At 40.6% G+C, this 15,623-nt stretch overlaps 1 protein-coding gene across 1 annotated transcript in view; it reads left to right on the top strand.

Annotated features, from left to right (window-relative positions):
* Nucleotides 1-8,808, top strand: part of GPC6 (glypican 6) — a 1,091,050-nt gene extending 1,082,242 nt beyond the window's left edge. Inside the window, exons 8-9 of the mRNA XM_029936540.1 lie at nucleotides 550-725; nucleotides 4,411-8,808. Coding sequence (XP_029792400.1) covers nucleotides 550-725; nucleotides 4,411-4,613 — 379 coding nt within the window. The 3' untranslated portion in view covers nucleotides 4,614-8,808. The remainder of the gene's footprint in view (nucleotides 1-549; nucleotides 726-4,410) is intronic.
* The last annotated feature ends 6,815 nt before the right edge of the window (nucleotides 8,809-15,623 follow it).

Here is a 15,623-nt window from a genome sequence, read left to right as displayed (position 1 = left end):
CCTGATGAACACTTCAGACATTCCAGTGCTCACTGGGTACTCCTCGAACTTTCCAAAGATGGTTTTTTATATCCAGAAGTATCTTCTGATTACAGTCTGAGGTTAGGCCTCTTCAGTTGAGAAAGAGCATCCTTGTACAAGAGAACTAAAGAGCGTATGTAATTTACAAGTTTGGTTCGTAGCAAAATTAACCAGAGAGCTGAGGGAACTAGCAAGCCCTTGACTTAAGTGTCTACCATTTGGGATGGAGGGAGAAATGTAGTTAATTTTAAGAAACAACTTCTGTAAGTCTGCAGCTGAACATTCATTTGTAGGCAAGCCTCCCTATGTATTTGGTATCATTTTAAAAACCATCCTGCAACCATTTTTTAAGCCATATCTCCCTCTGAAAAAGATTTCTCCTTGCTTTCACTTTTTGGTTTCTTTTGCAGAAGCGGAACTCCGTTGTTGTCGGTGTTCTGACCCACGGTCAGAGACAGCACAGCACAACCTGGTACCAAAGCCCCTCGTGCCTCACGGTCATCTGTTCTCTTCCTGTTGACCTTGCAGATACTTACCTGAGATCATGAACGATGGGCTGACCAACCAGATTAACAACCCTGAGGTGGACGTGGACATCACACGGCCTGACACTTTGATCAGGCAGCAGATCATGGCTCTCCGTGTGATGACCAACAAACTAAAGAATGCGTACAATGGCAATGATGTCAACTTCCAGGACACGAGTAAGGAAGTCCTTTCCAGTACCAGTAACCTCCATAGTGAAATAGGTTGTAGATTACACCACAGTTCTCCTTCAAAAGCAATGCGCACCTTTAACCTTATGTCATTCTTGCCCGATCTGCAGAGCTGTTTATGGTCCTTTGGACAGAAAGCTCTGATCCACAGAGCTTAAGATACCACTAAAATCATAACTAGTCTTAAGGGTTGGTTGGGCTGGATTGCATTCAGTGCTACCCAAGCTAAAATTGGCTCTCATCTGCCAGTTGAACCATTGATGATGAAGCAACAAAGTAATGTTTTCATCTTCTCCTTGCCCCATCATCATTTACATCTGTACCCCAAATTCCTGTGCACTCCCCCAGCCACCAAAAGAAGAATGTCCTAAAGATTGCTCAGACTAGGCTGGGCTGGAATCCCTGTTTTACCACTTATTGACTGGGGCCTTAAATTATTTCTTGAGTCTCAGATTGGGTCATCAGCAAGTTCATTTGCAGCCGTATGTAAAGGAGCTGAGATAATATCTCCTGTGCCATGGATTCAACTGCATTAGCTCTTTCTCTGTCCGGTGACTTGCATACATGAACCATGGGCATTTGTATGCAAAACATTGAGAGAAATAATGAAATACACATGACTAGTTTATTCACTATCACAAAGTATCAGAAGTGATTGGAAAGAGTAATGAGTGAACATTAAGTGAAATTTAGGGTTTGTGTAAATTATTTTAAGAAGCATAACTATACAAATTGGGGGAGGGGTATTGTTTGGGGTTGGGTTTTTTTTTTTTAAGAGATTTGTATCCTTATAGACAGTTCTTAGGAAAAGATTTCTAGAACATAAGCTGTGGAGTCACCAGTGACTCTGTAATTTGGTCCCTCAAGTAAAAAGTGATGCTTGTGTGCTTGAGTTAATGGGATAGAAAGAAACAAGTTACAGATGGAAGACATTAAGTCATCTAAGATTTAGCCATCATCCTATGGAGTTGTCCCCTGCAGAAAATTTTTAGTGCTTTCTTCCATTTTAAATAACCTAAAAATTAATTTTCTAAATGCAGGATAATGGCCAACCTGCTAGACTTTCTTGCTGCAAAACCCTGAGAGTCCTCCTATTCCTTCTCTTCCTCTTCCCTAAACCCTTCTTTGCTCTTCAGAAGAGAACCTTCCACAAGGTTTTTACCCTTTGCTGCTTCTCCCTTGCTCATTCCTCAGCTTTGCTCCTCTGAATACATTCATTGTCTTCTCTATCTCATGAAATGCTTTATTATCTGGAGAATGACTATAGGAATAAATAATTCAAGAGAATGGAAGAATTATTTGAGGCTGGCCTTGCTTTCTCTCCTCTCTGACCTGAAGAGGTTATGTCCATGTTGATCTGCAAAGCGTAGGGAGTGTGCCTGGGGAGAGATCCTGCTCCACTTCCTCTTGAAAGAAACTAAAAATTAGCAACAGTTCAGAGCCTCACTTAGCTCTAATCCAGGCCCCATATTCGGTCCCCTATTTTAGGACAGTGTCTGTCATACAAACCACTGTCACATCTTATAGCCATCGTCACCCTTACTGCTTTTGACATTTTAAAAACTCGCCCCTTAAATTCCTGCATTTCTGATTCCTTTTCAGAAAGAGATGGGGCCGTTATTTATCTCAGCTGGAATCTCCTGTCATTATTTGCTTACCACGTTTTTAATATTCTAAATCACTTTAATAATATCTTTGTAAAGGTTATACTACTTCTTCTTCATAATACCAGTGTTAAGAGCAATTCCCTTAGCAGTTCTGATATCTCTGAATTTAATTAATGGGCATTTTCCCCCTCGTAAAGGCCAAAAGATAAACCCTAGAAAATATTAAGAACCTGGTATAATGTAATCAAGTGATCTTACCTGGTATTTAGATGTCCCATTAAAAAAACAATTGTGCTGAGTTGTGCCGTATTTATTCAGGGGGACTTAGAAGGGTCCCTGCATTACTTTAATTTTACTTAATGTAGCATCTAGCAGCCAAGATAGTGCCAGTATTTCAGGAGCCGCTCAACATGCCCCTCCTTGTTTCAGGCCAACAGGGAGGAATTTAGGTCTATTGAATGAATCTTTGAGCAAGCTTGGGGAAAGAGTCAATGTCATTACCAGGTTTACAGTGTCCCGAGTCCTCTCAGGAACATTATCTCACTTATACCCCCTAATGATTCTGTGAAATAGATAATGAACATTCTCCTTTGTCCCGGTGAGGAAGGAGAGCCTCAGTGAAGCTAATTGGCTTGCCCTAGTTCACTTCAATAAAAAATGGCAGCTTAAAACCTATGTCCACCTTGCTACAGGAACCATACTTTTATTCTAGCAAGCATGTTTGCAAGCAGTGGGTTTGGTGTCCTCCCGCATTTTATCAGGGTGTCTTCACACCAACTGCAACATAAATGTCGCTGTCTGTACCTGCTGAGCTGAGGAAACACAGAAACTGAAGATACTTCCCAAGGCCCATTTAGTTATTTAACAAGTATTTCTTGTGCACCTGCTGTCTGCCAGGGACCATTAAAGGCAATGGGGATGCAGAAGTGAACAGTATACACCGCACACAGTCTGTGCCCTCAACAGGTATACATTCTCATGGAGGGCACGAGAAAACAAGCGAGTAGGGATACAATTGCAAATGGTGATAAGTACTTTCACACGGTTCTTAATTAATGGAGACCAAACTGGGACCCAGTTCTGAGACACAGGGTTTGTGAAACAAGAAGGAACCAACCTGTGAGCAGTGGGAAGAGAGCCGGTATGTCGGGCAAGTGGGAAGAGGTCCCACCAAGACGACATACCCAGTGGGCACTTGAGTGCCAGTTTCAAGCAGGGAAGGGCAAACCTTTTCTGGGAAGAGCCAGTTGTGAAATGTATTCAGCTTTGAGGGCCACACATGAATGCAGAGTTAGACGTTGCATAAGCAAATGGTGGTGGGTATGTCCAATATCACCTCATACATGGACACTGAGACTTAGGGTTGACACACATTCTATTTATATATCACGAAATATCATGCTTCATTTGAGTTTTTTCAAACACTTGAAAATATAAAAACCATCCTTGGGTGACGGGCCACACACCCACAGCAGCTAGCCACAGACGTGAACCCCTGGTTCAGAGGGAGAGGTTGGTGGACGTGGAGCTCATCCTCGCTCTTAGGGGAGAATGAAGGTGGAATCGAGTAGCCAACGTCATAGTAACATGTGCCTTTCACAACCATGTGCTGCTGTTCCTCAGATTGCCTACTTAGTGTGTTTGTTTTCCTCTTCAATGTGTTACTTTAAAACATCATCTCACAACCCTTTATAAAAGCATGATACCTGCTGACAACAATGGCTCTGAGGTCCCCAAAAAAAGCAGACTGGGATTTCTTAAAGTGATTTAAACATCAGCCAGAATAAGAAATAACCTTTCAAATGCCAACATGGTAGGTATGGCCTCTTGTCGGTCTAGGATTCATACATTTCTTAAGTTGGATAACTGGATATCAGCTAACACTGTGTCTCAGACATCTATTTCCATATGGTCTACCCGCCCATCACAAGCCTACTCACCACAAACAAACCCATGGGGGAGGGGGTAGCAGGGCCCCCCATTCCACCACCTGCCCCAAATCTAGCATGTACCCCTGTGCCTTCCAAGTTGTGGTCTAACTTTCTTTTTCAATCTGCCCACCCCAGGCGATGAATCCAGTGGCTCGGGGAGCGGCAGTGGGTGCATGGATGATGTGTGTCCCACGGAGTTTGAGTTTGTCACCACAGAGGCCCCCGCCGTGGACCCCGATCGGAGAGAAGTAGACTCTTCCGCAGCCCAGCTCGGCCACTCCCTGCTCTCAGGGTCCCTGGTCTGCATGGTCCTGGCACTGCAGAGACTGTGCAGATAATCCTGGGTTTTTGGTCAAATGAAACTGCATTTTAGCTATCTGAACAGCCAACTCCCCTCTTTTCTTACACTCTTGGACAATGGACCATGCCACAAAACTTAACCGTTTCCTAGGAGAAGAGAGCAGGACTGCACTCTGCCTCCCTTTCTGTTTGCCCAAAGAGTATCGGGTGCCAGACTGGACTGCTTCCTCTTTCCTTCAGCTATCTGTGGGGACCTTGTTTATTCTAGAGAATTCTTACTCAAATCTTTCGTACCAGGAGATTTTCTTACCTTCATTTGCTTTTATGCTGCAGAAGTAAAGGAATCTCACGTTGTGAGTTTTTTTCCCGTTAAAAAAAAAAAAGGCAGGAAGAAAATAATTTTCCTTGCCAAATCAGACCAACCCCAAGACAACTGCATTTTCAACAAGGGAGCAAACAAGAGAGAAAAATAAAAGAGCTTTGACATTGTGAGGTCGGTGCTGCCCGCTGACTCCCAGTGTAAGCTTTTCTGTGATAAATCAGGTTTGCAAAATACTTTGAGAGACAAAGTTTGACTTTTTTTTTTTAAATGTGGTGAAAATACAGTGGTGTCTTGGAGGTACCATTTTCCACTCTATCCACAGAATACCAAACTGATTTGGGGGTACTGATACAAAATTTAGAATTCCATCTTTAATATGAGAGCAAAATTGCCACAACCCAGCACCTCTCTCTCACCTTGCCCAATTTCAAATTCAATGATGGTGCCATTTTCCTTAATTCTCTTACCATCTGTCCGCTATATCCAATTGGCACAGATTTTTCTCTTCATCTCCAGTGACTAGTGGATGCTCCCACCAATTCATCTTCCCCAAGGGTCTCAATTGAAAATAATCGTCAATGATACAACAGCTTTGCTTTAGCCACAGGTTTGACATTAATTCGGCATTTCTGCCCGTGCTCATTACAGTCCTAAAATAAGAGTTCTTTTCATGAACTTACAAGCAATTAGATCCAATTGTGAGTGAGTGTTCATTTTTAACTCTTTGCTTGGTGGCAGTTGATTTCTGCATCACAAGGGCATTCTCTTACAAAATAACTCACAACAACAACAAAAACGTTAAGACAAAAAACTATATATATAGTATTGACATGGAGATTTCTTTCACTTTTTTAGTCTTAGTATGATCATCTATTTTTATATCTCTATATATATAAATCACAGATTTTAACTTCTTAATTCCAAGCTCAGGGTTGACACTTTGTAACGAAAATGTTTTGTCAACCAGCTCTTCTTGTTCTGTGCTGCTCAGAGAAGGGATTCCTCAGCAGTCTGTGAGCACCAAGAATCAAGAAAGAGAACTTTTTACGTATCTAACTGTCCGTTTATTAAAAGTTTGCCAGGGCACACCCTTTTTGCATGAGCGTGCTTTGTCCTGGGTGCTCCCGAAGGTACCGAGCTAATGGGGAGAGGCATGGGTCCACAGGACTGTACCGATGATGGAAACTGTGTCCATAAAGAACGTGGTATACACACAAAACCATTGCCCTCGTGTACGCCTTCAGCCTAGGATTCCGCTTGGCACTTGGATATATGACCTAATGCAAGAAGCCACTTTAGAGCCGCAAGCCTAACTGACCCACCAAGTGTACCAAAGCCAGGCCCTATGCTCCCCGTGTTAGAGAGAAGCGAAATATACCGAACTGGGGCTTTATTAATACAGTTGGCTATCCATGTGTTTCTTGGTTTTTATGATGATCTGGGGTTGGGAAAAGTAATGCTTCAAGACGCCATAGTATGCCGGTCACATTTTATTTAACCCATTGACAGAAATGGCACATAAATGGTATCTTTCAATCTTCGCTCTCATCAAAATTATAATTAGTTATTGATTTAGTCATCACATTTAAGTAGAACACATGCGGCACAATAGTATTAAGTATATTTGAGCACTTTTGCAAAACTGAAAAGTATTTAGAAGCATCTATTGCTATTTTATGCCTGATGAGATATGAAAAGTAGGATTCTGAGAGACTTTGTGGCATCTTTTCATTTAAACCTTTATGAAATTAACACTGAATCCAATTCAGCATTGCACTTCTAAAAAACCATCCATTTCAGCTTCCTATCACCAATTACACAGAAAACATCTCTATGAAGGACCAATCATTTATGTTGCTCATTCCATCGTACGTTCAGAAATCATTATTGTCTTTCTCCAGTAATTAAGGTGCAATACAAATTAAATCAGTCTTGATTTTCCAGAATATATGAGTAATAACTTGTTTTTATGGCTTTAAACTCCAAGTCTTTCCTTTTTTAAACATTTCTGCATTGTCTTCTATGAATAGATCAGAATGCCTTGTTTGCTTTGTGCTTTCACCCCTGAAAGCTTTTGTGCATGTGTATGAACACACGTTATATTAATGAATGTGAACCCATCTTCTGTACACACAAAACACACAAATAATATACAAACGCCTGCTCCATTTGTTTCAACACCTTCATATCGATATTATCCACATTGGTGAGCTATAGTCATCCATAAGAGCCAGGCAGAGAGCTGAAATGACTATCAGTTAATGATGCCGCAACATCAGTCACTTGCATGGATGTGGTCGAAATATTCTTCAAATTGTACTTCCTAGTTCTTATCACCATCCGACTATGTTGTATAATTTTTCAGACTAATTTAACATGAGACTTTTTCTGTCCTAAGGGACTTGGTTTGATGTGGTTATCCCCTTTCAGTAAGTATTTTGACATTCCTCCTTGCCCTCCCCCACCTTCCGCCCAAATTAATTTCTCTCATCTCAATATAATGATGGGGATGAAATAATGCTCTGTGATTTCTCCCAATCTGCCCTCCTTTGCTCTGATGTCTCCTAAATTCTGTAATCACATCACAACCTCTGCTATGAGTAGGGAGGGATGGGCTCACTGAAATCAGATACTAGAAATTGTTGGGTGATGCTCATAACTGCAAACACTTAGCTTATTGAAGTGCCTCTATTTACATGTTCTTTAGTTATAATATGTATTTTTCTAACAGAAATACACGTCTGTAATTGGTGTATATTATACTTTGTATATGTTATAACAAACGCTAAACAGAGGCTAAAGTCTTTAGCAGAGAAGAATAAATTGTAAATTCACCAAGTAGACCTCCGCGTAGGGTTCTGAATTGAAGGACAGCCATGACAGCCTTCTGTCACTTTTCATGGAGCTCAAGTCAGTACTTTGATTACAGCCATCCTGGAACAACATCAGCACTGGCAACGGACTCCCTTACGGTGATTTACCCGGAGAAGTGACTCGTATTACCCACTTTCTTTGTAAGGGGCAGAAAATACTACTTTGTCTACACTGAAAAACACTATTAAGTAGTAATTATAAAAGTAACATTCTATAAATCAAACACATTGAAAATATTATTGGACACAGAACCCTGATATTTAATTTATATTCCCTGCTGCAGACATTAGCCTACTTTAATTCTTTAGCCATTACATACATGTTTTGGCTATACACTGAACACCAACTAAAATCCCCAAGGAGGAATAAAAACCTGGCAAATTCCTGAGTTGTGATTCTTTTATTGCTTCTCTTTGCAAGGCCAATTATCAGGTGGTCTGATTAAAGATGGCAGTGTTAGCAAATGTAAGTTGTGACTTACCCAAAACTTGCAGAAATACAAACTCATTTTTAATTACTTACAGTCACTAATAGACCTGACTTGTAACTTAAAAGAGGGTGGGGGTGGGGAGCAGTTTAGCTTTGCCAAGAGAAGAGTAAAGGAGACCGTAACCTATACATTTGCGATGTGTTTCTCCTTGGTGAAAGCATTAGCTAGTGTTTAGTTTCAGGCCAAGTTATACAAGTAGAGTATTGATTCGTATGCATTCTGGAGCCTTGCTAGATCATGGTGTGCTTCGGCACGGGACTCAGCCTAGCCTGGGGCCATTTGAACCTCATTCAAAGTTGAATAGTTCCTGGAATCTTTGACTTCTCCTTGTAATGAGGTACTTTCACAAGAAGACATCTGAAGGTGCATAACAGTGAGGTCTCTGTGTGCATATGCATACTACATGTGCAGGACAAATGTGTGCACCAATCAAACCTAAAATTTTATGTGACTGTCAAATGAATATTATTTAGGTTAAGATTTTTCATTTCTGATTTGGATAGAAAATTGCTATTAATCTTGTATTAAAATAGTTTTTAAAAATCTACCAGTGCCCTTTCTGCATTTTCTTCATTATTGTCACAGACTACATTTCAGAGTTTTTGAATTTCTTTTTGCTCGAGACCTTTTTTGAGGACCTGCAATATTAAAAGAAAGAAAAGGAACCATCGATAAAATCGGGACCATTCACCTAAGTATGCTTGGCATTTGAAATCATGAACTTTTAGAACTTTAGAACTTTGAAGAGCTTTCCAAGTGTGTCTGGAAGATACTATTATCTCTCTTCTTTTGTATTGGTTTCCTCCCTAAGATAAAACTTAGTGGCTTGAGAACAGATGTCAATACTTTATCACGGAGGTAAGAAAAATAAGATGATGTGTGTAAAGACTAACGATTTCCAAATTCAGCGAATGACATTGATTTTTCCATTTCTAAAAGTTCCCATGCTATCAGGAATGCTAAATATTGTATACCATGCGGAAGATCCACTTAAGAAATATTTATTAAACTCCTGCTGTGTGCTAAACCTACTCTAGGTGCTGACCATGGTTGTCAAAACCACCCATTCTTTAACCACGATTACTTCAAACACCTCACTTATCTCAAGAATGCTCTTTTAAATAAAGAAAACCATGTACACAAAGTTATCAACACGACAATGTGTAACTGTTAGCAATATTATAATTAAGTTCACATTATTGCTATTTTGGTTTCTAATGAGAGAAGTGATTTCTACAGAGAAATTAAGGAATTTCAGGATAATGCCATCTACCATACCAGAGTATAACAAACTGTGTTTAAAAATAAACTGAATCCAATTTCATGGAAAGGGAAAACATCTAATGATTTGGGAATTAAATTAATAAAACCACAGAAACTTTTATCAGGTAACAACAAGATTTGTTTGAATTTGCTCTTGGGACAAATAGACTGAGGTATAGTCAAAATATACTCACACATATGAAAGATGGCATTGATTTTTAAAATACCAACTTGTAAAATATTAACAGTCAGGCATGGAGGGTTGTTCGCAGCTCGAGAGTCAGAAAAATGCACCCACGTGTTTGTCTATTCAAACATTCACAGTTCGTTTAGAGCAGATGCATTTCCATTCCATAGACACGTTTATTTCTTTATGTAAACACATGGCCAAACATATTTTATTGGCTCATAAATGAGGCACACAGTGAAGCCAGAAGGAATTAGATGCCTTCCTTTACAGCTTGCTTAAGGGGTTTGTCCATTTGCATACGTAGAAACATAAAGTAGAGCAAGAAAATGGAAATTTAACCCTGCGAGTGCTCGTGTTCATAGAGAAGCAGGAAGATGGACAGACTGATTCAAGGCAAGTGTTAGTATATTTACCTTGGGCAGGTGGGGAGCACCTGGGTGGCTCAGTTGGTTAAGTATTGGACTTTGGCTCAGGTTATGATCTTGCAGTTTGTGGGTTCAAGCCCTGCATCGGGTGTCGTGCTGACAGCCAGAGCCTGAAGGCTGCTTCAGATTCTGTATCTCCCTCTCTCTCTTCCCCTCCCCTGCTCATGCTCTGTCTCTCTCTCTCCCCAAAAAATTTAAAAATATTTTTTAAAAATTTTAGGAATATTTACCTTGGATAAAGCCATCTGCTCTTCAATAGGAAAAAGCATCAGGTTTTTTTTTTTAAATAGAGAGAAAATATGACTTAGGCAATCACAGTCATCCATTCTTTTAAAAGATATGTAATGAGCAACATATTGTGTGCCAGACACAGTTCTGGGTGCCAGAGCAAGGGGCCAAGATTCCCGCTCCCACACAACTCACATCCTAGGAGGGGAGAGACCGACAGCACCCAAGTAAATAATAAACAAGATGGCATCAGAAAGTGAGACGTGCCCTGAAGGAATGCGACTGGGAAACGGGACAGTGACGAGGAGGAGACTGTCCTTCAGACTAGTGGTCCAGGGGAGGCTCTGCAGGTGTTACTCGGGCTGCGATGTCGTGTGGGAAGACAGCCGTGTGCAGACCTGGGCACAGAGTGCCAGGCAGAGAACTATCAAAGGCAGAGATCTCTGCCCAGGAGTGATCTTTGGGGACTTCTGCATGGCTGGGGACTAGTAAGTGAGCCGTCGGGTGGTGGGAAGTGGTGGAAAAGCTAACTAGCCATATTAAGCTGAATGGCCAAAGTCCTGGTCTTTTACCACTGGTAAAGCCAAAACCCTACAAGGATCCATCCCTCCAACAGCAGCCCTGCTGGTGGCACTTACGAGTATTCTAAGGCAGCTTTTGGCAAGGAACTACGCTAAGATCTTTATATATTTGGTCTTTATAGGATCTCTATGATGTAGGAATAATAATGCCCATTTCATAACTGAGTAAAATGAAGCACAGTGAGCTTCATTAACTTGCCTAGTCACAACGGTGAGGCCACATGAACCGAGATCTGTAATAACTAGGGAGAAAATGGCAGTATGGAAGGATAATTTGGGTTTTTTACCATAAGTGCAAGGAAATTATCCAAGGGTGTTCTGAGAATCGGCGACACATGTGCAAACAGGAATCCATAGGTGTTTATTTGCTCAGACGGCACATACTAACATTTCGTTCTGAGTTGCATTCTGTTTTACATTTTTTCAAAATTAAAATCCAAGTTGAAGAAACTACTGATTCTGGTTCTTGTGCAGGTTCTTAAACTTAAGGCTACTGGGAACCAAAGCATGGTGCCCAGGCCAGGAACTTGGGTATCAAATCTGCTGTCCCTCCGTCAGTTTGGCGTACACAGCATATGCACAGACGGCGGGCCAGGCGCAGTGCTTTGCTCAAGTCAGGGCCCTCCTCCCATACATTAGCCTTGTCCACCATGTATTGATCTGTTTAGGGGGTCACGTGGACCCAAAACACACACGAAAACAATCTGACAATTAATTCAACAGCTTGGCTGCTTTGTTGACTAAACTGACTGGTACAAGATTTTGCAAGATCTAGGACATCGAAGATCCAGCCAAATCAAAGTCCTGGCAATCATTTTCACAGTTAAAATGAAGGCCCGGACTCCTGGGTGACTCAGTCGGTTAAGCATCTGGCTTCAGGTCAGGTCATGATCTCAGGATTCATGAGTTTGAGCCGCGCATCGGCTCGCTGCTGTGAGCACAGAGGGCGCTTCAGATCCTCTGTCCTTCCTGTCCCTCCTTTCTCTCTGCCCCTCCCCCACTGGTTCTCTAAATAAATAAATAAATAAATAAATAAAGACCATGGGCAGAACACCCTTCATTCATGGAGCTGAAGCTCCTTTTATTGTCGGGTCCCACCATGTGCCACTGCCCTCCTTACCCGAGAAACCTGGGCTTATTGATTATACATTTTTATGCCTCTTAAAAAGGTACTCTTTGACATCTCATAATGCTAGGTGAATATCAAATCAGAGAAAAGTCTGCCTACAAAACCCTGTTTCTCAATCAAGATAAAAATACCTTATTTTTACATAAAGCATTTCACCCAAAAGAAAGCGTTAATCTTTTCCATGCCTTGATGAAGTAGACAGGAATTCCCACCCTTATTTTATAGATCAGAGGAGGTATCTTGGTCTCCTCAGTGTGTCTACTCTCTCCCCTTTCCCTTTTCCTTTGTCCCACACCTCGTCTACCCAAATCTTAAAGGATCTGCTGTAAACCATTTGAGCTCTTGTCAGCCTCTTGCTAGTTTATAGAACCAGCCCAGGAGCTCAGCCACAGGGGCCTGAGGCTGGTAGAATGATGCCCGAACAGTCTCTCAATTCAACTCTGGTCCTGAATCACATATTGTGAATTAGTGCATACTGAGTTCCTGCACGTGAAAACTTGGATGTCCCCATTTAAATTAAGCCAAAGAAATGTCACCAGAATGGCTTTATTAAAAGCTTGTTAATGACATCGTACTGATTTGATGGGCTTTTGTTTGTTTGAACCATTGCATGTGAATGAGCATGTTAAGGGGACTTTTCGAGGCCAAAGACAAGCCCAGGTTCTACGCCATTTGTTTGTTTTTTAGCTTGAAGTTCTTTTGTTTTTTTAATGTAAAAGGACTATTTTACATTGAGTATTGTGTCCACAGACAGAGAGCATGAGCCCTGAGAAATGCGCAAGCAACATTATTTCTCTAGGTAAGAAATAACAAAGACTTTCCTACATCCAAAATACTTCTTCCCTTGAAACAGCGCTATGATCTTTCCCTTCCTTGTGCCTCAAGAGCCGGGAGGGTGGTGTAGCTTGTGGGGAGGAGATAAAATGGAGAAAGAGAAAAGAATAGAAATCTAGTGTCATTTGAAACACGATGCTTCCTACATTTATATGACCATTTCTGAACTACACGATGAGCGTTGTTTCAAAAGGAAGATTCCCTGAAGAGGATAGAACATAATGACACTTAATGAAAAACTTAAAAACAAATCTCTCAGAAGGAAACAAGCATATGAAAAGGCACTCAACGTCACTAACTAACAGGGAAGTGAAAATTAAAACCACAATGAATTGTCACCTCACACCCAGGAGGATGGCCACTACCCAAAATAAATAAATAAATAAATAAATAAATAAATAAATAAATAAAATAACAATGTCGATGATGATGCAGGGAAATCGGAATCCTTGTACACTGTTGGTGGGAATGGAAAATGGTGCAACCACCATAGAAAGCAGTATGGAAATAAAGTATAGTATTTTTCCTCAAAAAACTCAACATGGAATTACCATATGACCCAGAAAGACCACGCAAAATTAAAAATGGGATCTCGAAGAGATATTAACTCTCTCAGGTGCATTGCAGTATTACTGACTATAGCCAAGAGTCATTGCAACCTCAATGCCCATCGATGGATGGGTGGATTAAAAAAAAAAATGTGTTACATTCATAGGGCAGAACACTAGTCAGCCTGAAAAAAGAAGGAAATCCCATCATACTCTATAACATGGAAGAACTTTGAGGATAGTAGGCTAAGAGAAATAAGCCAGTCACAGTAAGACGAATACGACATGATTCTACTTTTATGAGGCATCTAACTCTGTCGAGATCTTACACACAGAAAATAGATACCGGCTGCCTGGAGCTGGAAAAATGGCAAAGAAGAGGTGTTATTCCATGAATATGGAGTCCAAGTCTTGCAATATGAAAAGGTTTAAAGGTCTGTTGCCCAACAATACACATATAGTTAACACTACTGCACGGTACACTTAAAAACTAAGATGGTAAACTTTATGCTGTATATTTTTTACCACAATAAAGATAAATAAGTAAATAAATCAGAATACATGTGCTCTGTTCCCCCAAAGTCCAGGGTTTAGCATAAGGGTGGGAACACCAAACAAACTGACTGTATAATCACTGTGATAAGTGTTGTGATTAAGGCTTCCAGCCGGCACCGTGCGAGTGAGGAGAAAGGCGAAGGGGTGCAGTGGAAAAAAAAAAAAACTGGTTAAAAAAAGAGGAAGAAAAGAAGGAAAGGAAAGGAAAGGAAAGGAAAGGAAAGGAAAGGAAAGGAAAGGAAAAGGCAATCACAGCAGAACTACAGTACATTGAATGAATAAATACCCTTCTCCAGTCACAAGGTATAAATAAATAAAAAATTGTCCAAGATGGGTTTGTTGTCTCAGTATAATAACTTACAGCACCCCTGGTACCTTCCAGGGTTTCCATGGGTTGAATGATAAATTATATGGTCACTCTGTGTATGAATAATGGCTATTCACAAGATCAATCTACATGGAAATATATATGACACCTTATAATTTTCAAAATACCCATCCGGCTGAAGAAATCCTGGGTAATTCTATTCACAACTAAACTTCCAATTTAAATCTATCCTGCCTACTTGTATCGAAAAACATCTGGAATCAGAATGAAGAATACGAAAACAACTCTGACGTTGTCGAATGCATTGTATAATCCCACTCTCAACCGTCCAACTCTAAATAAACATTAGCCAGCTTTCATCTCAAAGTGGACCATGCTGGGAACATGATCCCCGGTGACCCTTCCTGCTTCTCAGCAGTTTTGCTGGATATGTCAGTTGGTGCTGCCCCAGAAGTTGTATTTTCATTCCATTTGCTGCTACTGGAAGGCTATGATTTGAGGCATGTTTTCTTTATTTGCCAATCTCAGCAGCCCCGGAACAACTATAATCATTTTCTTCTGTGTTCTGAGTCATGTGCACAGTCAATGTCCTGACTGCTGGTGCTAACTCGGCCATTCTAGATCAGTTTTCTCACCCTTTCTCCAACTCTATCATGCAGGACACGTGATGTTCAAATCAAGGGGAACCAATAATTTCCTATGCATTCAATGCAACCCTGTCCTTTCTCTGCCACTCAACTGAGCATACAAGAATGCAAGAGGGCCCCCCATCATAGAGCTAAAGAGAAATTTGTTCCAGCTCACAGTCATTCACAAATTTTACTCATTCAATTCTTATTTCTAAAACACTACTTGTAACACTCTGCAATTAATTTTTACTTTGGATTTATAAAACTGTGCCCTGTTTGACTTAACATCTGAGAGGCCATGTTCCAAAGAGAAAAAAGTAGGAGATAAAAAGTGCCACCTGTTGATACCCAACATATAAAAAGATACCTTTTAGATTGGAGGCCACTGGCAGAAAGGAACGTACTCTTTGATTAAGTCACTCAGCCCTTCAAATGATATTTCAAGCTCTGTTTTGCGGAAGCACTTAGTCTTAAAAGATATTCTTTAAGGAGCAGTTGAGTATAAATGTATAGATTTGCACTGTCTACAAAATAGAGATGAAGGTTTCTATCGGAGTTTAAGATACCACATACAAAATATTATAGAAGACTTTCAAACTCTAGCCAGCCATCTAAATTCAATTCATATATTTATGCTATGATATATATCAGG

This window comes from Suricata suricatta, chromosome 4 (genome assembly GCF_006229205.1).
Source record: "Suricata suricatta isolate VVHF042 chromosome 4, meerkat_22Aug2017_6uvM2_HiC, whole genome shotgun sequence".
In the NCBI taxonomy this organism is placed as follows: Eukaryota; Metazoa; Chordata; class Mammalia; order Carnivora; family Herpestidae; genus Suricata; species Suricata suricatta.
This window is presented reverse-complemented; position numbering and strand designations above follow the sequence as displayed.